This window comes from Gadus morhua, chromosome 4 (genome assembly GCF_902167405.1).
Source record: "Gadus morhua chromosome 4, gadMor3.0, whole genome shotgun sequence".
NCBI lineage: Eukaryota > Metazoa > Chordata > Actinopteri > Gadiformes > Gadidae > Gadus > Gadus morhua.
Window position 1 is genome coordinate 12,022,313 of NC_044051.1, and position 22,236 is coordinate 12,044,548.

Below are 22,236 nucleotides of genomic sequence, written 5' to 3' on the forward strand. Positions count from 1 at the left end.
GATCACTTATAATGTAAGTCTCATCAATTCATGTCGGCATAAAAACGTTAAGTGTTTAAGTAGTATTACATTATCATTTAACACCATTGAACTTATGAAATGAACAATATTGATGCGAACTATAAATATAATTAATATCCATTTCCAATTAATGCATGCACATATAGTTACACTCACCTCACATCTATAACTCAGTGTTACATGTTGAATTTCCTTCAATGGAAATATGATGTTTAGTAATGTAGGCTACTGTAAAGTAATTTAACATTGACAAATACAACTATTAATACTAATCGGCTTCATACCCTATACCAAAAAAACAACAATAATTTGCCATGTTTATAAAAATTGATTTATTTGACAATCTTATTCAAGAATAGGCAAACTGGGTAAGAGATTAGGGTCTTACATTGCAAACGTAGTTCATTTCAACAACATACTCCTATGTAGAGGGTTCACATGTTGATATATTATAATTGCACTTTATAATCATGAAGACAGTTTGTCATGTAACTGGCTGTTGAAAATAAATAGTACTAATGTAGCCAGTACAGACGGACAGAGACGCACACACACACAGTCATACGACTCACACCATCACCAACAGTATATAGCCCTACCAAGAGGTTCTCTATGAATGATTGAGATGGTCTGTGTTTTCTCCAGTGTAAATCTCTAGCAGACCCGGTTGTGTTGTTTATAACAGTGCTTTCCACTTTCCAGTCACATTAATTTACTACCACTACTCATAATAATAATAATAACAAAAAAAGAAAGAAATATAAAATACTCTTTGACATACTGAACAGCCAGGCCTTGGGTCTTAAACGTGGCCCTGAAACGCAACGAATGGCACATCCACCAGATCCTATGTACCAGTCTTGATTTGAATATGACATTATTGAAACAGTGGAATGCTTGTATTGATTTAATATAGACCCCCCCCCCCCCCCCCCAACACACACACTGTTTCATCAAGTCCAATTGGCTACAGAAATGACATGACGTTACTCAGAGTACACACACCAGGGTTATTCACATTTCCACAAAATAATTTAAATGCAACTTCAACCGAGACAGCAGCAAGTGAAACACAGACACACACACACACACACACACACACACACACACACACACACACACACACACACACACACACACACACACACACACACACACACACACACACACACACACACACACACACACACAGCCACACACACACAGTAAAACTAGCCTATGCGATCGGGGGAACAGCCAACGCTCGGCAGCACAGGAATCAACAATCATTAAAGTAAATAAATGGTTACACAACAATAAAGCAGCAAAACAATTAAAAACGTGTCCCCAATGAACAGCAGCAAAATATGGGATGTAGAAAATACACGATATATTCACATGTATGTGAACTATTTCAATGTATCCATATCATTGTTTTACAAGAGCCACGTTACCGCTTACACTTCTGCAAGTTGGAGAACGTTGAACGTAGTGACGTAATGGATGCTGACTCTGACCCAACACACGGGGTGTCTTGTTTGTCCAGAACGAAACATGTTGTTACAACAGATCGTCAAAAATGGCCTGCAAATCCCAAAGTAATGACTGATCATAACATGATGCACGGCATTGGTATTGTGTGATGAGTTGAAGAAAAAATATGAGTGTTAAACATATTAATGCAGTCCCTTCTGGCTGAACTTGTTAACCTTTCTACAAATGCATGCACTGACTAAAAGAAGGCATGTCTCGTATATCATCTTCTTGTTTGAACCGATGCACTGCTGTCAACACAAGGGACTTCTCCACCCACACACAGAGGTGTGTGTGTGTGTGTGTGTGTGTGTGTGTGTGTGTGTGTGTGTGTGTGTGTGTGTGTGTGTGTGTGTGTGTGTGTGTGTGTGTGTGTGTGTGTGTGTGTGTGTGTGTGTGTCTGTATGTCTGTGAACCTTTTTCAGGTTTGCTTGATTTTCTCTTCACCTGTAGACAGGGAGCTGGATGTTGGGGTGGGGGAGTTGGTGGTGTGGGTGGAGGTGGGGGTGGAGGTGGGGATGGTGGTGTTGCTCCAGTAGTCTGGCCAGCCCCAGGGCCTCGTAGCCGCGGCCCAGCATGCGCTCCTTGATGCAGGGCGGGTGGATCTCGCTGATCAGGCACTCCAGCGACTGCAGGCTACTGCTGAGCACCGAGGCGTGGCACAGGCCGGGGCCCAAGCCCGGGCCCCCACCGTGGGGCCCCATGCCGCCGCCACAGCACACCCCCTGCTCCGCACTGTAGGCCTGCTGGGCGGTCGTTGACGGATGACACTGGGGCGGGTGTGGACGATGGGAGGGGTGGTGGTGGGGGTGGGGATCGAGGCAGTTGTGTGGGCGGGGGTGACCCGTGTCCCTCGGCAGGGCCAGCTCCTGAGCGTAACAGTCGGTGAGGGGCGCGGCCGCCGACAGGCCGTCCCAGGACGGGGCGTGGTACCGAGGCCCCAGAGAGAAGTCGGCGGCGCAGGAGCTGATCTGCTCCGGCGCCGCCCCTCCGGTGCCCGCGCTGAGCGGGTGGGGCCCGCAGGGAGGCCGGGCGGAGCAGCCCGGCGGGAGGGAGGACTGCGGGGACTGGCCCACCACCATGCTCTCTGCTCCCCGGCCGCCCGGAGTACTGCTGAACATCCTCAAGGACCCCTGCTGGTACTGCTGCTGTAAGTGATGATGTTGTTGTTGTTGTTGTTGTTGTTGTTGTTGTTGTTGTTGTTGGTGGTGGTGGTGGTGGTGGTGGTGGTGGTGGTTTGGGTGTTTGTGCTGCCAGGCGCCGTAGTCCCCGCCCTCCAGGTACCCGCCCTTGGCCATGTCCGCGCTCTGGGTGGGCAGCACGGCTCCGGAGAAGGCCAGGCCGCTCTGGGGCGGGGCCACCACCCCCAGCACGAAGCCGGAGTCGGAGCGGGCCACCGCCGCCACCGCCTGGTGGGACGGGCTGACCCGGGCCCCGCCCCCCCACGGCGGGGGCGCCTGGCCGGCGGCGGCGGCGGCGGCGACATTCACGCGCCGCATCAGGGCGCCGCTCACCTCGCTCAGCCGGGACCGGTCGTGAGGAGGGGGCGGGGCCTGGCCTCTGGCGGTCGCCGCCGCGGTGCCGGAGGACGGGCCGTCGGGCGCCAAGACCCGGGATGTGCCGGCGCCGCCGTGGCAGTAGGCCTTGTGCGGCTGTCCGTCGGGGGCGTAGCAGACGCCGCCGCCGCCGTCCGGGGGGCCGCCGAACGGCGGCGTCTGAGGTGGAGGGGCGTGTTTAGTCCTCCTGCCGTCTGAGTTTTTCACCACTGCCTTGACCAAGATGGCGGAGCCCTTGACGACGGCCAGGAGGCCGCGGGACCCCAGCGAGGGGGGGTGGGAGTAGGGGCTGAAGCGCTGGCCCGTGGTGTCCAGGCCGTTGACGGTGCGGTTGAGCTGCTTGTGCTGGGGCACCCGCACGTTGTTGGGGAAGATGGTGATGGACAGCGGGCTGCTGGCCGTCTTCTGGGCGAAGGCGTCAAGCTCGGCCGGGGTGGGGTAACGGGTCGCCGTGGAGACGGAGACCCCTGAAAGGGAAAGCGACAAAGGGGGGGGACGGAATAAGTGGTGAACAAAGATGAACAGAAGTATCAGCTATTGTGGTAATGTGACCCAAACGGAGGCCAACTTTTGGATACTGTCTACTTTGTGTTTCTCATCGTTTCTTTTCCAAATGCGTTAAAGGGAACAAGGGATGACAACTGCCCCTCTTTTAACTCATTTTGGAGGAGAAAGACACCGCGGGCTCGGTTTGATCAGTACTTGATTGAATTAATTCAGACTTATTTCGGTGCACAATCAGATTATCCAGGGAAATCACGGAGAGGAACAGAGGCAAGAGTAAGCGAGAGAGAGGGAGAGAGAGAGAGAAAAAAAAGAGGAGCTAATTTTACAACGGCTGATAAAATGGAAAGCGCTTGGTTACGAAACCTTTCGCAGGTAGATGTGACAACATGCGGTGCAAAATGTCAAAAGAAAGTGCTAGCGATGGCAAGGGCGCAGCGTTACATATTAGCGTCTAAAAAAAGGATCCTAGGAGATCGTAATGTGGCACATCACCGGATTAAACACTTCAATTCGCCCTGTCTGTCCTACTGCAGTCCCATTCAATTCACCCCAGCTTCAACCCTTTTAAACCCAATATTACTTAATCACTTTATGAACCTAATTTGACACTAATGTAAAAGACCTAAAGCCCAAGTTGGGAAGGGAGAAAAAAAACAAGTTAAGGGAGGGAAGCAATCACCCAGAATACTGCGATTGAACGGTGTTAGGAAAGGTTGGAGAGACAAAGCCGGATTGGATTGAAGCGCCATTATTCATGCAATTTCATGGCTGCTTAGCTCCCGGTGACAAAGGAGAGGTGGTAGAGGTTCTCCATTTTAAACCCTATACATCACACCTGGTGGAGCTAACCACTACTGTTTAGAGAAACACCAGCCTGGTAGGGAATCTCCCCCCGAAAAAATTACTGAAAATAAACTAGATTACACTGTTATACGTGCAACTCCGGACCCAACCAGGGAAACAGGGCATTAATCGTTTGGTTTAGTGATAGAAAGGGAAGGAAACACGGCCGACAACTACACATTTAATTTCGCGTCCCCAATAGGGAAAACCCTATTCCAGCCGCGCAGGAAAGAGACCCCTCGCATGTTGTCCCCTTATTTGAAATTGATTTGGGAGTTTCATTTCATTCGAAGCTTCCCTCGACGACGAGCCACCAACTGTGAAGATGATTCAATCTAAAGCATCCATCTCATGAAGGAAATAAATTGGGTGTTTAAAATGGAACGGAAAGTGGCGGTGAGGTGAGAGTGCTTCCAATTTATCCATCCCCCCCCCCCCTCCTTTTCCCCCGTGGAGAGTCAGAGAAGTAGCGCGGGTGGTGGTGGAGGAGGGAGTGGGGAAGCACCGACCTCTGGTCGAGTTACGAGCGGGGCTGGATGAGCTTTGTTAAGCATCACAACACCGGTCCAAAAGAAAAAGCCCACGTGAACGTCTATCACATGTCTCCCTGACCCTGTGAGGTAACCCCCCCCCCCCCCCCCCACACACACACACACAATGTTGTACAACACCAGATAGACCCACTGAAGGAGATGGAGGTCGTAGGTAGGAGAAGACATTGAGTAGCGATTTGTTGGAGATGTCTTATGCGAAAAACTGTTGGTGGATTTTAGACTGTATTTCCGTGCCCTGCCCCCATATTGGTACTTATCCTACTATTTATAGTATGATGTATAGTACTTATACTGGTACAAAAGTGAGGAGAATATATACCAAGAGGAAAAGTAAAGCCTGGTCACCTTATTTGACAAAAACAAGCACGGCAGTTTGCATACATCTTCAAATGGATGAGAGAATTTGTATTACATAATGCAATTTTATTGATTGAATAGGTACTTAACGGTGAATTAAGGGTCAAACATCTAAAGATGGCTCAAAGACATAGGCAGAAAAAAAAGGCATTTCTGGCCATAAAAACATTCATTGATCACAAAATAGAAGATGCACTAAAATAGGAGAAAATAGAGAATAGAGCCAATTTAGAGTTAAATTCTCAACCAGCTGTTACTAAACGACATGGTCTTATATGAAGAGGAGAAGTGGATGTTTGTGTGTCTACCCAATTATCACGTTAATAATAACACTGGAGCTCGAAGTGACCTCTCTTTTTTTCCCCCTCGCCTTTAAATAGATGCAGCTAAGTAGCGGCTGATGTGAAAGAGGCTGCAGACAAGATGCCCTGCTGAGCGGCACCATGCAGGGATGAGAAACAGGTGTGCTTTCACACAAAACACCCTAATCCCTTTGCTCTGAGGAGAGACGACAGCCACGGATAGAGAGAGGAGAGGCTGAGAGAGATAGAGATAGATATAGAGAGAGAGAGAGAGAGAGAGAGAGAGAGAGAGAGAGAGAGAGAGAGAGAGAGAGAGAGAGAGAGAGAGAGAGAGAGAGAGAGAGGAGCGAGACAGATGGTGAAAGAGAGACAGAGAGAGGAGAGACAGAGAAAGGAGAGACAGATAGCGGAAGAGAGACAGAGAGGAGAGACAGACAGACAGAGAGGAGAGACAGACAGACAGAGGAGCGAGACAGAGAGAGGAGAGACAGATGGTGAAAGAGAGACAGAGAGAGGAGAGACAGATGGTGAAAGAGAGACAGAGAGAGGAGAGACAGATAGAGAGACAGAGAGAGGAGAGACAGATAGAGAGAGACAGAAAGAGAAGAGAAGGATAGAGATAGACAGACAGAGTGAGATAGGGAGAGAGAGAGAGACAGCGAAGGGAGAATGGCGGGTTATCTTACATTCTCAATTAAACGCTGTGGCTAATTAACCGCAAACGTGAAGGTGGCCTGATTAATCATATTCTGGAGTGTAGGCGGATCAAGTCATATCAGTTGATTTATGCGTGGTTGTGGGTCTTCGCCGGAATAAAGTAAAGTAAATCTGGGATGGAAACGCACAGCAGGAATAAGAACAAAAAACCCATCTCAGGTGTTAACCTTGTCACGATTTGAACGGGCTAAACCCTCGTTTGGCTCACATACACAGAACAACCCTACTCTCAAAAAAACACTTTAAAACTGGTTAATCTCGGTTTCGTTCCTGGGTCACGCTCAAAAGCATTTCAGTCTTGAACCAAGAGCCCGAGACCTCGTTGTTCGTGAGACGTTTGAGTTAATCACTGATTTACGGTTGGAGAACCAGGGCCCCAAGGCTCGGCTGGAGAGCAGGGTACCGGCCTCGCACACTTGTTCTTTCTCTCTCTCGCTCTCTCTCCTTTTTCCTCTCTCTCTCTCCCTCCTCTTTCCTCTCCCTATCTTTATCCTTGCCTTCTAGTTCAACACATAAACACAGAGGCAGGAAAACCTGTCAAATAGACAAGATTAGATTAGAAACGTAAAAGTCGTTCTACAATTGACAGAAACCTGCCCTTGACAACATTCATTAACAAGGTTTTAATCATCCATATAGTATTCTGATATTATTGTATATTTAGGTTACACCAACGTTAATATGTAATAATGTGCTTCATTACAATGGAATGTATAAGACGAAACATTACTTGTCCGTCATGTAACATAAACACGGTACCACAATTAAATCGATATCTCCTAATGTATTTCACCTTGAACATGAAACTTTACACAATTGTTTTTTAACACACCAAATTCCAAGTGCTTCAGACGACCTTCACACACACAGTGCAAATTAACCGCACATTAAAGAGCTTATTCTTCGTTGCCATGACAACACTCTCTACACACACACACACACACACACACACAGTTTGGCTTAATAGGCCCACTCATTACAAGCATGTAATTAATTGACCGCACCTCTATTCAGCTGGTGGAGCAGCTTTCTCTAAATGACTATTGTGCTGGTCAAGACCTGAGAGGGCAACAGACCGCACGTTGACGTATCTCCCCGATTTTAAGACAAGACCATCCTCACTACAACATAAAAATGTACTTTTAAATAATGTGTCTCAATTAGGTCAATGTTCCTGCTCTGACAAAATTGTGGCGCTATTCTACGACTAGTATTTAGTATATTACACAGTAGTAGTCTGCATTGTAGTATATCTACTACTGTGCCATAATGTGACTGTAATATATCAATATTACCGCACCATAGGAGCAAGCCTTTTTATAAAACAAAGACTATACGAATCACACACATGCACACGGACAGGCACATGCGCGTGCACACACACACACACGCACGCACACGCGCGCGCACACACACACACACACACACACACACACAACCCCCCCCCCATCTATAACCCACTCACAGTCAGCACTTCCTTTTTTTTTTAGCTCAATCTCCTTCCGCAAACACGCACATACACAAACACAACAAGTCATTCACTCCAGTTTGTCGTCCTCTCCTCCATCTCCTCAACCTCCTCCTCCCTCCTCTCCTCCTCCTCCTCCTCCTCCTCTCCATTCCGGTAAAGTCTTGTCGAGGGCCCATTCAGTGAGCCACCGCGGGGTTGAGCACTTAGCGGTGTTTGCTGGGGAAGACTCTGAACACCAGTGTCACTCCACATTTGTTTCTGAGACGTTTGGCCCCGGCTTGCGGGCTATTGGGGGGGCCCGGGGGGGTGGTGGGTACGGGGTCGGAAAGTGCTCCGCTGAAAAAAAAAGCCTCCTCTATACAACCACAGGCCAGCAGCGTGGGAAAAAACAACGTTTCCAGACCCTTTATCCCCCGTCGAAGGGGGACTCGCGGAGGGGCAAGGCATTAGCTCAATAAATCGTCTGCGCTCGCTTCGGCGCCGAAGACGTTTGACGAGAATTCAAATGTTCTGCGACGCGGTCACGTTCAGATGGCCTAAAATGAAGGCAGCTCTGAAATAGGCTCGCAGCTCTGAAATAGGCTCGCAACGACATCAACAAACCAAGGCGGTTTGCCCTGGAAAGTTTGAGTTGCATTAAACAGGATTCCCAAAATACTTTATTAGATGAAGCCGCATGCATGGCCATAGGCACACGGCTCGGATTGGACGAGAAGTTTGCTTCATCTGGTTGTGTTCTAAATGTCAGGCTAGCGCTCCGGGCTAACACAGGGAGGGGTGTGTGGGGTTGGAAGGAGGAGTTGGGGCTATTCAGTGAGAGTGTTAGCTGCTAGCAAAACAAGGGGGGGGCGAGGAGGGGGGTATGTCCTGCAGGTAAACAGTTGGAGGATGGCTGTGATGAGTTCTTGCCTGGGGCGATCCAGGCCCTTCTGCTCTGGCGTTTAGCAGACAGGTGCTCCACTGATTCGCAATTAATAGTTAATAACAGAGAGACAAAAGGGGCGTTTTTGACCCGAGGAGGTGGTGCGTTAGAGATGAGGAGACACGGGCAATGTGGGTCATGCAATACGTTGAGTTGAAAAGGTCTTTGCGTAACCATGTTTTTGACAAAAACTGCAATTAAAAAACGTTTCAGGACTATATCTATTAACACAATGGGCTCACAGGCAAGCCAGGCAGAATGAATTTACCTTTTGATGATTACCTATTATAATGAGCGCTGATCGGAGGCCAACATGGTCACTACATTTTCGATTTCCTTGTTTTTGAATTGCTTCATCTCGCAATCGCATAACTGTGTGTTTTACAATCTCATGAATGTTTTAGAAGCACTAGATGAGGATTTGTCAGTCCTGTTCGCTTCAGGAATATTGCCAGATAATTAACACGGGAAAGATCTACATGTTTATTTTTCAAATCAATATTGTTCTTGTTCGGGGTTCGCGTCTCGCAAGAACCACACAAGACAAACGTAGTTAGATCATTTTGAAATCACTTTAAAAACGTGTTTCGAAAATATAACAACGGTTGTATATCTGCACTGAGTCATATCAACACACTGAGATTATTATATTCTGTATAATGTATGCACTGTTGTCTTTTTGCACTATTATGTTATTATGTTATATTGTATATGTTGTGGGGTAAATATTTTAATAGCACATTTGGAGTATGGGGAAAGGCAATTTCGGTCCACTTTGAAACTTCTTGCAGGGTCGGTCTGACAATAAAGTTCACTTTGACTTTGACATCAACACAGTCAATAGACATCCATAAGGAAATCCTTGTGACACTTCCCAAAACAAGAGACCCACCAATTCTTTATTTGCTCTTCTATTTGTGGTGAAGATGTCATATAAACACAGGTGGTCCCGCTCAAAGCTCCCCTGATGTAGGTCAGGATGAGGCAGTGACAGCAGAAGACTCGGTGGGACTCACCTTTGTGAGTGTAGGGCTGTGACGTTGGCATGGCGAGGGCCAGCGGGGGCACCACCTCCAGGACCCTGGTGGTGCATACCAGGTGCTGGGAGGAGAAGTTCTGGTGGCGGGGGATGCAGGCCAACATGGTGTCTCGCTGCGTCGGAGAACCTGCTGTGGATGGAGACGGAGATACATGACACATGAGTTGATATACGCTTGCAAGAAGGAAAAGGCGATTCAGCTTATTTCTGTGTTTATTTATACTTAGGTCGTATCGTGTTTTATGCGAATGTCAACAGAGCGATGTCTTTATGATGGTATGAATTCTACATCTGAACATTAGATTTAAAAAATAAATAAAATAAACTGCAAGCTGGCGGAAAAGTGTTAGACCCCACAGGGCCCTCTCTATTCGCACATCAAAAGACGACATCCGCTCCCACTTGCACTTCAATAGCCTTCTTCAAACCGCGCTCACGCGTGGGCACTGTGAACACGGTTACATCCACCCACCTACACCCCCACACGACCCGAGCAGAAACACACATCAACCACCGCCAAAATACTACAGATGTAAACCAGTACTTAGCGGTGGTGACTACACAGACCTCCAACCCCTCACGCCTCCCCCCCCCCCCCCACGCACACACACACACCCACCCACACTCCGCCCCCCACCTCTCTCTCCACGTGCTCGTTATGATGTCTCTTTCCCCGTCGTCAACCTTGATCTGTCAGTCGCCAGCGCCAGATCATTTACAAAGGCAACTCTTAGCCCCCCTGCGGCGAGCCGCCTCTAATCTGTAACTGGCGTGTAGAACAGTGTTTCCTTTTTTTATTCCCTCTTCTTTTAAAATATAATTGCTGTATGAATTGAAGCCGATATTGATTTGCACGGGGAAGGTGGGGGGGGGACTCCGAAAGCGGCTATTTTCCTTTAGAACGCGTGTGCTATTTGCAGAGATAAGTATTGTCAGACGTAATGAGTGGCTGAGTGTTGGAGTAACTGCCTCTTCCCCCCCCCCCCCCCGGCGCCGCTGATTGCAGCCATTTTTCCTGCACTGAAAACGAGGTATTATCTACACACCCGAGCGCATAGATAAACGCGTCGGAAAATATTCCCTTTCTCTTTTATTTTTCCCCCATGCAGTCAGCAACTCTAAAGGCTGGAAGATCCCACCGAAAGACGCACCTCGCCCCCCCTCCCCGAGGCCATCAGATATACGCTATACCAGAAACGAACATCCCTTGAGATAAACAAGTAGCCAAGCGTAGGCTACACATTCTGCCATTTCCATTCGCACTATTTCAAACTGCTATCTCCTCTTGAAAAAAAAGAGGTGCTCGTAATGAGAACGCAATTAAATCGTAATACTTTTTTTTTAAGGCAAAACTACAACTAACTGGCAGGCGACTAGGAGCTCGCAACAAACACATCCTCCTCGAACCCCCCCCCCCCCTACCCCCCGTCAGGCATCCTTGATCCTGACTGGCTCATTTCTCTTCTGCCGTTTCTTCTGGGCTGATTGTTTTCATTTCTCCCTGCAGCTCCAGAGGGCGGCTCAAGTGATCCAAACATAGGATGGAGTGTTCGCTGACTAGCTGCAGAAACATGATTACCTCCACCTTCCCCATAGGCAAGGGGGAACAGAGCGGCTTTCATTGTAGTCCCGGGGAGGCCTGAGGAGACCACGTCTACTCCACCTTCTTGATTCCCATCAGTGACAGGCCAACCCCCCACTGCTCAGAAAACAGTGGTTTGAATCGTCTCGGCACACACACGCGTATCTGAAGAGCTAAAAGCCTGGTTGCCCCGTGGTCAGGCTCCATTTTGAAAAACAATGGCAATTTTAAAAACAGCCTGGGCTTACCACACATTTCGAGATGGAGGGTTGTGGGGGGGTGGGGGTGGAAAGGAAGCGGCAAAGAAAAGAAAGATAGAGAGGTTTGCTGTTAACTACTTTACGACCACAAGAGAATGCAAGAACAAGAATTGATTCCATTACTAGGAGAACATGAAAAAGAACAAAGAATCGCAATCCTTTGAAATAACATTACAGTTCAAAGAGAGAGAGCGAGATGGAGAGAGAGAGGGGGGGGGGGGGGAGCGAGAGAGAGAGACAGAGAGAGGGCTTGATTATACTTAAGATAGTTCCCCAGACATCAGTAAGAGAGTGAAAGCATAATTGATGACTTTTTCTCTAATCTCAGTCACACAAAATGTGAAATCTGACATTTCTGTGAAAATTCAAAGCTCCAACCCGACGTGGGATCCATTATTTAAGAGCCCGTGTGCTCCACGGACCAAACATCGGCGCCGCTGAGAGCGCCGCTATAATTCTTTCCCTTAAAAGTTGTAGACAAACCTTGACTCAATTCTGCGGTACATGATAGGCAATCCTGATAACAACAACAACCCCTTTCTCCTACATAAACACGGATCGCCTTACGCTATGGAACGTATCGTAACCAAACCTTCTCCTATTCGCAACCATGTTGTCCTTCGAGCCCTTCCCTATCACAGGTCTCCCTCGGACACATTGATGAGAAGGAGGGAGGACAAAGTTTGGGAGAGTCAAGGACGTCGCCTCCTTGCGGGCTGTGGGCGTGACACCAGCCCGGTTGATAAGCGGCGTTATCGGAAGGGGCCCCCGATGTGGCCCCGCCGCCGAGGGCCTGCCAGAGAGATAAGCTCCCCCACGCTCAGCAGTCCATCTTTTGTCTTCCCAGGTTTTTTTTTGATAAGGGGCATTTTGGCAGACAAATTGGCCTGTTCCAGAGCTGCTGCTGCTTCACTGCATTAGGAGGTGGTGGGGACGGAGGTGAAGGGAGGTGGTGGGGACGGAGGTGACGGGAGGTGGTGCCGGCAGAGGCTACAGGCTAAGTCCAAAAAAACGGGCTGGCACATAAAATATCATATAAAAATGTCTCTCTTTTTTGTTGCGCTGTGTGTTCTTTTTCCCTGGGATCTGGGAAGCAGATCTGACAAGACAATGAGGTCACCGCCACAGAGATGAGCCATCTCCTGCACCGTCACCACTTCATCATAAATGATGGCTCCGGTGTTCATCATCTGAAGGAGAAGTCGGCAGTGGCCGGATACCGTTTCGAACGCCAGCGTTTTGAAGATGGTGTTTTGAGTTGCGAGGAGGAGGAGGTAGGTGGGCGGGTGTGTGTGTGTGCGTGTGTGTGTGTGTGTGTGTGTGTGTGTGTGTGTGTGTGTGTGTGTGTGGGGGGGGGGGGTTACAACAAGCATACTGTATAAGGTTACCCGACATCTTCTCTCGGCCCGGTAACCTTATACAGTAATCACACTGGACTACAAATCACATTTCACAGAGAGAACCACCACTGGCTGCCGACCAGAAACGGATCAAAAATTCATATAAAAGGGGGGTTGGGGGACGGTGGGGTTGTGGGGCAAGCTGCCCGAAAAAATCGCAGCTAATGGATATTCTGATTGATGACGGAGAAGTGCTGCACATCAATATCTATCTGGGAGGGGGGGAGGGGGGGGGGGGGGGGGTGGAGAGGAAGGTTGAGCGCCGAGTGAGTGACACCATCTGAAAGCCATAAATTACAGCAGTCAGCCTCGACAAGAGGGTCCTGTCTGACCTTCTGGGGGCTCACGGCTGAGGCTGAAGCACCTGCAGCCCGGGGGAGGAAAAGGCAAAGAGTGCCAAGACTCTGCCTTTCAGCCCGCAGATAAAGACCACTACAGATGCATACCAATTCACACACAAACACGCACACACACACACGCACATATACACACACACACACACACACACACACACACACGTGCACACTTTTTGTGCTTTGCACGCACATGCTTCGAAATATGTACACATGTACACACATCCGAACACACACACACACACATGCATGCCACACACTTAGACACACACACACAACCTAAATTTGGATTAGCATATGAGTGCTATGCTAATAGTCTTCCTTTTTCTCTTTCCGCAGAGGAAATGGAAGAGCAGTTTTGATGATGGAGCAGAACGGGGAAAAGGGGGCACTAGCATGGAACAGTGGAGTACAAAACGGATGGCGGGGTTAATTTAAATATAAATAAATGATTAGCATGGAAGGCGGGCTGGACCGGCTCCAATATAGATGGAAAAAGCGTGGGAGAAGGCGTCGTGGACGTCATTTGAGCCACAACCTACAATAAAGTAATAGAAGTAATGTACCAATACATCACGTTGCATATATACATGATATCCATCCATCCATGCATCGATATATCTATTTATAGATACACGTGTGTTTGTATATATCAGTGTTAATATACAGTCTTGGCAATAGACCCGGCAGAAGTCAGCCTGACTGATGGCGACAGGACGAGCGATTTGACATCCGACACAGACAGACCTAGACAGCGAGCGGTTCTGCTGCAGCTGCCGAGCACACCGCGCCGCACTCCCCCGCACGAGTCCCCCCCCCGCTTTACCCTCATACATTTTTAATAGAATCTATTACTCGCGGATTAGCCTATAAGAGGCTGGCCTGGTTAAATTCTCTCTTAATAGTTTGCATAATGGCCATGAGAGCAGCAAACGCAGGAGACACACAGATTTCTCTCGTATGTGTTCTTTGCGATTAGAGGGATATGGACAGAGAGAGAGTACCAGGGAGACAGGGACAGAGAGAGAGAGAGAGAGAGAGAGAGAGAGAGAGAGAGAGAGAGAGAGAGAGAGAGAGAGAGAGAGAGAGAGAGAGAGAGAGAGAGACAAAGAGACAACCAGAGAGACATAGTGACAGACAGACAGACAGAGAACCAGAGAGACATAGGGACAGAGACAGAGAGACATAGGGACAGAGACAGAGAGACATAGGGACAGACAGACAGACAGACAGACAGACAGAGAGAGAGGGACATGTACACAAAAGGTTGAAAAACAGGACATCCAAGCAAGCTGGAGTGACTGGCTCTTCCTCATACAATAAGCACACTCTGGGGCCCCCGGCAGCTAACAATGACACTCATTCCCACTGAGATGAATGCTGGTAAGAAGAAGGAAAAGGTATTACAACGGTGTTAGCGAGAGGATTTCTGTACAATTCATGCACATGCTGAAAATACAATGCAATAAATTACAATATTACATACAATGGCAGTGTAGGTTGTAGCATCTCTAGTGAGGAAACTATGCAGTATTTATATTGGGCTGAAAGGGATGGTGTCTCACAAAAGTCATTGTACATCCAGTCTGGTACAGCTTTGGTGTATTGTTAAGACCTATTTCCTTCTTATTGCATTGGGAATGCAGGGTTTGATATAAGAAACCAGAGATGGGCATTACAATCTGTGTTTTAATGGCCTACCATTTCTTCAAAGAAAATAAGTTACAGTTAAGTGTTAAGTGTTAAGTGTTAAACTCCACTCAAATCAGTTTGTGATTAGTGATCATATTGGGGTATTATATAAAATAAATGTTGAATATAGGTCAGGATGGATGACTAAATTAGTTCATTATGAATGTAACCATGCAAATTAGCTTCCATTCCCAAAACATTTGTGACTAAGGTTTCCTTTCATCTTTTCACATCTCAATATTCATTGGTCTAATAATAAATGTGTGGTTGATGTAATAAACGATCTACAATACTTTATAGGCTTCATTTTAATTTGGGTCATCATGCTAACATGAATAAGACCGGTAACATAATATTGTATATAGGTCAATAAATATTCTCGTCGTTCGAGAGACGATTGAGAGCCAAACATGCAGGAGGAGGATGACCATGTAATAGAGAATGCTTTTCAGTAATATGAACAGGAAGGTGTAATATTGACCAACATTGTCCAATGTGTTTCCACGACGTGAATGCCTTTCCTTATTTGCTCTAACTTAATCATGGCGAGAAGTAAAATTGCACGCTTGAATATATAATGGCCCTTACGGAATTGGAGCTGACATCTATCTCAATGGAATCACTTACATATATGACAGTTGATTCAAAACAATACGCCATCTGGCATGGCGGCACAAACAAACCAGTAAGCATTATTGAGAGGAAATACCGACTCAGCCGAAAGAATGTCATACTCTTCACAATCGGCGATGGAGTGATGGAGGCTTTTGATTGCAGCTTTGAGACTTTGGTAACAGATAGATAGGTTTTATAGTTGGACAGTGAGGAGTAAATTTGTTCCAACGGAATTTGTGATGGAGATCTCCAAATATGCAGAGAGAGGGCTACTTCTAGCAAGGACACATAGTTAAGCGATCCACTCATATTTAAACACAGTCTTTCAGTGCAAAACCCCACTTTAGCTTTGGATGTAGGCCTATTCAACCTTGACTTCAAGCAATGAAATACTGACAAACCAATGTGTATCTATATACCTGTTTATAATCATGTACTAGTTCAACAGGCAACAAACATTTGCACACACACACACACACACACACACACACACACACACACACACACACACACACACACACACACACACACACACACACACACACACACACACACACACAGCTCAAAAGGGGTTGGGTGGGGGGGTAATTAGGTGTTATCTTGGTGGAACAACCTTGGTAGGCAGCAGGAAGCCTTGGACATTCCCAGATCTGCTGTCGCACGCAGACAGTTGCCAAGGCAAGTAAGAGAGAGAGACAGAGAGCCGAGAGAGGCTTGACCAATGCTAAGAAAGCATCAAATTATGGGGGAGGGTGAGAGCCTATCTTATCCTTATCTGCATATGTGCCCCACACACACACTACAACTCACTGAAGGACCCGAACACTAGTCGCTTTGAAAGTCACAGTTGTTCTGTTTGAATTGTTCTGTTTGTCTTTGAGTCGTCTTACCGATAGACATCCTCAGTTCATCTTGTTTTTCCAACTCATTATCCTTTGTTTTGTGTTCTACCTTTGTTGATTGTTAATTTTTTATTGTCCTGTCCTTTAGCTTAACCAAGTCCAGTAAGGGTCTTAGTATTGATTACCATTTTTGGTTTTACGTTAGACAGTTTTTCATCTTGCTTACTTTGTTCATCTTTTTGTTTAAACCTTGGTTTGAGTCGCCTTTTCAGTCAGGAACCTGATCAAAAAGAATAAAAATGAATAGTGAGTGAGTGAGCGGGACAGGGATTGTTAATGAAGATGTCCTGAGAATGCCACTGTACATTTTAAGTTAATATATTTCATATTTGCTTTTAAAGTGATATGAGACTACAGACAGCTCTGACAGCAGAAACAGGAAATTTCCACTGCAGGAGGGGGAAAAACCAAACTCTTGTGCCAATACGCAGAATGTATAATGTGACAGATTCCTTTATTAAGCTGTTTTGAAAGTATTATATTTTATGAAGCAGATATGTGTGTGACTGTTGTGATTCATATAAAAAGTGCTTTGGAAAGCTCCTTTTATAGCAGAGCTTGATCAAAATGGTAAATGATCATATCTACTGTGCCACTGCCTACTATCAGAAACAGCTCAGCTTATTAAAGAGCTTCTGGCTTGAATAACACCTTGCCCCATAAAATCTATAACTAAAGTCAGATGTGGTTGCTTTCATTGGCACTTGCCCCAGTTTCTACAATAATACTTTAATGCATTTAACTATTGTGAGTAATTATCCCAATATAGTGTTTTTTTCTTGGGATGTTTTTATTGTATTCCTTAAAATCCCCATTCCCTGAGCTGATTCAATCCACACAGCAATACTGTAGTACAGCCAGCCCACAGAGCTGTCTCTACCATTCTCTCCATCTCCTCTCCTCTCTCCCGTCTTCCACCGCAGCTCATTACACTGACAACCGGGTCACTGATTCTTTCAAGTAATTAAAAATGAGATAAACCTGAGAACGCTAAAGAAAAAGGATTACATCTATATTTATATAACACACATATTATATATATATGACTATATCTCTATAATATATATACACCCATATATATATATTTATATATATAGATATAGATACACACACACACACATATATATATATGTATATACATAATATATATATACATTCATATATATAACTATATATATATATAAATAACTATGTATCTATAATATATAAATATATTTATGCATCAAGAAATAGATTATATATATATATTCCCACACATGGGCCTTGGGCCATATGGCCATGGCCTTTGAATTCGCACCACAAAGTGACCAAATTGAAAAATAAATAAAAGCAATATAGCCAAGAGGCTGATGGGATACGGACGGCCTCGGTTCCCTTCCCTCCCCCCACCACTGACCCTGAAGGCCTAGGCCGTAACCCCACCACGCTGAACCCTGCCTCCCTCTAACCCTCTCATCCTATTAAAATGAAAAGACCAATTAGGCAGATTTCAAAAGATGGCAGGCTGTCTCTAATTGCACATGACGTCCTTTGGCAGATGGAGAAGAAGACAAAAAAAAAGGTTATTTACCATGGACCCTGAAAGATATGCCTATAACATCCAAAGCGTGGAGCAGCACTGCATTATCCCTGATAGAGTAGCTCAGCCCTGTGTCCCTTCCAACGGAGGTCACTTTACATAATGTGTTCCCTGCACGGTGGACTTATTGCCAGCATTACATTCAGATCACGGCCCAGCCTGGAGCTACAGGCCTATAGGTTACGTGGGAGGAAAACACAACACATGTTCTCTGTCGGTCATGCTACTGCTTTCTATAATAACATTGCTAGTGCCAAAACAACGGGGTTGTTTCACCCTCAAAGGGAACAGCTTGTTTGAGTTTAACTTAATTTAAGTTCAGGTAAACCAGCTTAACTAAAGCTCAACCTATGGCCAGTAGGACAACTGGAGATAAACTGCTGATGGGGTGCACGTCGGCCGGTGTTAAAACTCCATATGTGCACACATGACAGAATTCATGGACAGAATACAAATTGCAACAGGTTTCTCTTGTTTTGGATTTTACCACCACATAAATGAAAGAGCCAAGGGCAATATCCTGGAAATGAGTAATCCATTGTCTGAATACTGTGATGTATTACCAAGGTACAGCTTGTCTGGCTTCTAATGAAATTAACATCCCTAGCCACCACTATTCAAAACGTAGAGAGGCTATTAAATGAAAAAGTATGTTGAGGATAAGTGAAATGGATTGAACGTCAAAGCAAGATATATAAACAAAGCAATCATCTTGGTCGAGCAATGGCTTTACGTTTTCCGTTGCATCGATTACAATATGGTAACCAACCATGGAACCTATGTTTATCACATAATTGCTCAATTTGAACCGGAACCAGTGAACCTCTAAGTCGAATATATAACAGTGTTATAGTGGGGGAGAACAGGTTACAACCTAACACGGGGAGCGAACTAACGGGATCGTATCGATGTGCTGCAGGGTCCTATGTTCCCAGGGTCCTGTGTTCCCAGGGTTCTCTCAGGGTCCGATATGTCTAGGGTCCAAGGGTTCCCCAGTTGGGAACCTATTGTGTTCGGGTCACACAATTTGAAGGGGTTTTATTTTATTTCTAAAATTGTTTTATTTCATGATGAAGGTCTCTAACAAATGCCACTGTTCTATTGTGACAATCTCACTGTATTGGTGTTTGGACATTTGGGCGAATGTCAAGAAAATCCACTATAGATGAACGGCGTAAGAAAACTAACTAACAAACTAGATACTTAAGTCATGTGTTGGGATGCTTGTGTGATGTGATGTTTTTATGTCAGTTAGAAGAAATATGTGAAGTGTGAAATTTACATTAAAAAACATGTAGCTAGGCTATCGTTTTCACCGTAAAGAAGCATTAAGCTATGATGTTTTGTGGTTCCATTACTAAAACCATTTGATAAGCCGTTGTCATAGTTGACCTGCTTTTTTTTCCACTGAAAAACATGATTAGGCTAACTTGAAAAACATCTAAAGAAATCAATCCAAATACGAAATTGTTTTTCTATGCCCAGCTCTCTACAATCTTTTAAAAAAATGGATAAACATTAAAATAATTCGATTTAGATTTCTAGATATATTGATATTGTCTCAACCTTGGCCTTTCAATACATTATTGCTCCAATTGCTGAAAGGGGCAAATCCATTGCATAGGCTACCGTAACCTACTCTTTTGTGCACTTTATACTAATACGCCTGCAACACCCCGTCTCTCTGACCAATAGATGATCTGACACACGCACTAAAGCGTGCAAGATAGAATTTCACACCTGGTCTATAATCCATAAGACCCTCTGCTGGGGCCAACCTTCCACCTCGGCTGCCACGGGTGCAATGAGGTGCGATGATCCCACCTCCGGCTTAGACAATAGAATTGGAAACTAAGCTTTTCGGAGGTAGCTCTGCAGAACCAATAACATAGGCATACTTCAAAGGGTTTCCGGTAACCATTGAGATCCTGGCATGTAAAGACCTCTTTATTGGGAGAGAAAAGCACGGCGTAAGCAGTAGACTATATTGGCTCGACTTTGACTAATGAATACACTTCGCTTGTTTTAAAACAACCGAGAAACTATTCCAAGGACATCGAAGGAATGATTCAAGCTTATGCATATACCGTGCCAGGAAATGGTTCAATAAAAATAAATCATATAAATAGCCACATAGGCCCAATGCAGGATTCAAAGGGGTTTCAGTCTGCAATGATTTAAGTCCTCCCATGACATTGCCTATAACTCTTTAGTACTCCCCTGTACATTTGATATGCGACATGAGTCCAGCATTATTACTACTACCTTGATTCATTTATGAGAAATGTTTAGGGATGCGTTATCACAATAGTAGCCCGAAGATGCATATTGGCTTGAAGGGCGATAACGGAGCAATTCATTAAGGCGAACTGAACATATAGGCTACCAATCACATGCGTTGTTTGATAAAAGCAACAGCGTTAAACTCTTTGGTAGGTTGGCTACATAATAAAAGCACAAAATAATTTTCAATAAACTATTTCCTATAATATCCAAGTCAAGTGACTTTGCTCAAACAAAACAACGTTATAATTAGAATACTCGCACATTAAAAAAGCGCACATAGGTTTCCACCAAATTGTCAATGTAATGAGTTAGAAATGAACACAACAGTCACTTACAGTTTTATCTTATCATAAGGCTTGTTTATCTTTGGTTCGAAGCGACTGATTGGTTATTCTCTTGGTCGGAAGGCGTTTTTCCTCCGCAAAAGCAATCTCGCCACAAATATCCTGATACGTGAGGGAAAATTCAAGCGGAATATCCATTGGCGAGGTTAACTCCATGTAGATTGCTTCTATGTCATACCCAGGTATATGTTGCTTTTAACGACTAGGTTTTGTTTAAAATAGCTTCCATCTCCTTCCTTGCATCCAACTAAGCTAGGCGACCGTGATGTCGGAGTAGAAATGATGAGTCCACCGCACCGCACTGATGAAACCGGCTTCAGTCCAATCAATCAGGAGACATTTGAATATTCCCACGGTTCAGCCAATCGCTTAAAAGAGAAGGCGGTAGTTCGGTGACGATTATTGCGTCAGAGCAAGCGAGACGTTCTCTCGCGGTAAAGAGCACACTATTGTAGTAGGCCTATCCATGGTAGTACCCTACTTGCCTTCATTCACAATAATAGTAGTAATGATAGTACAATATAAGCAGTCAACATACAAAACAATGTAATACGCCATGTTTGTTTTTGTCAACAATTCAGCACAATGTAAATGGTTGGTATAAAACAAACGTGGTTATGTGTGTGTAGGCCTGTGGAACATCAACATCAGAAGCAATTCACTAAATGATCCTAAATGACCATTACCATGCTTTGTTATAACCTTTTTTGATTATAGGCTACTCCGTTGAAAGTCTGTCACGCTATGAACCAACCAGCAAGTAAATCAACAAAGAAAACACTTTTGTATCCTTTAATATGCCATGGACACACAGAGCGAGCAAACCTAAAATAGACACAGTTGTTATGAGAGAACAATGTTTCTAATAGCATGTTAGATTAGTGGCCAAACTCTTTAAAAACTGATGTATTATAGATCATATTAGTGTATTAGTGTTTTGATTCCTCAAGGTGCACTAAGATGCTCATGAAAGAAAAGGGAAAACAGAGATAATATTGTGTGTTCAATAAATAGCCAAATGTGAGGAAATATGAAGTCTGAAAATAGCCTTATGTATAATGTAGGTCGAGTTATTATTGTGATACTGTGAGACCATCAAAACATTTCAAGGCTTTTCAAATTTATTCTGACAGTATAAAGGAGGAATGGAAATCAACTGTCAGGTTTATAAAATTGGGTTTGTGCATTGTTGAAAAGTTTAACATTAAATTATGGCCAGTGTACGAAAAGTAGCAACTATGAATTTCGAAAACCCATTTTCTATTCAATAAGTCAAAGAAGCCAATATCCTGAGATAATAAAAATAAGAAGGCACTAATAAAATGCTGTTCATCACCCAATATTTGTTGACAGGACCTAATGAAATGTGTGTGTGCCCGGATGACAAGTAAGGAAAGCATTTGACTATAGTCTGGGTGAACC

General features: G+C 45.2%; 1 protein-coding gene across 1 annotated transcript; it reads right to left on the reverse strand.

Annotated features, from left to right (window-relative positions):
• Window positions 1–334: 334 nt before the first annotated feature.
• On the reverse strand, window positions 335–21,112 carry fam222aa (family with sequence similarity 222 member Aa). Its single transcript, XM_030352935.1, has 3 exons — window positions 20,806–21,112; window positions 9,779–9,931; window positions 335–3,556 (listed from the first exon to the last, which is right to left on the reverse strand). The coding sequence occupies exons 2-3, from the start codon at window positions 9,903–9,905 to the stop codon at window positions 1,977–1,979; spliced, it is 1,707 nt and encodes a 568-aa protein (XP_030208795.1). The 5' UTR covers window positions 9,906–9,931; window positions 20,806–21,112; the 3' UTR covers window positions 335–1,976.
• Between the last annotated feature and the right edge of the window lie 1,124 nt (window positions 21,113–22,236).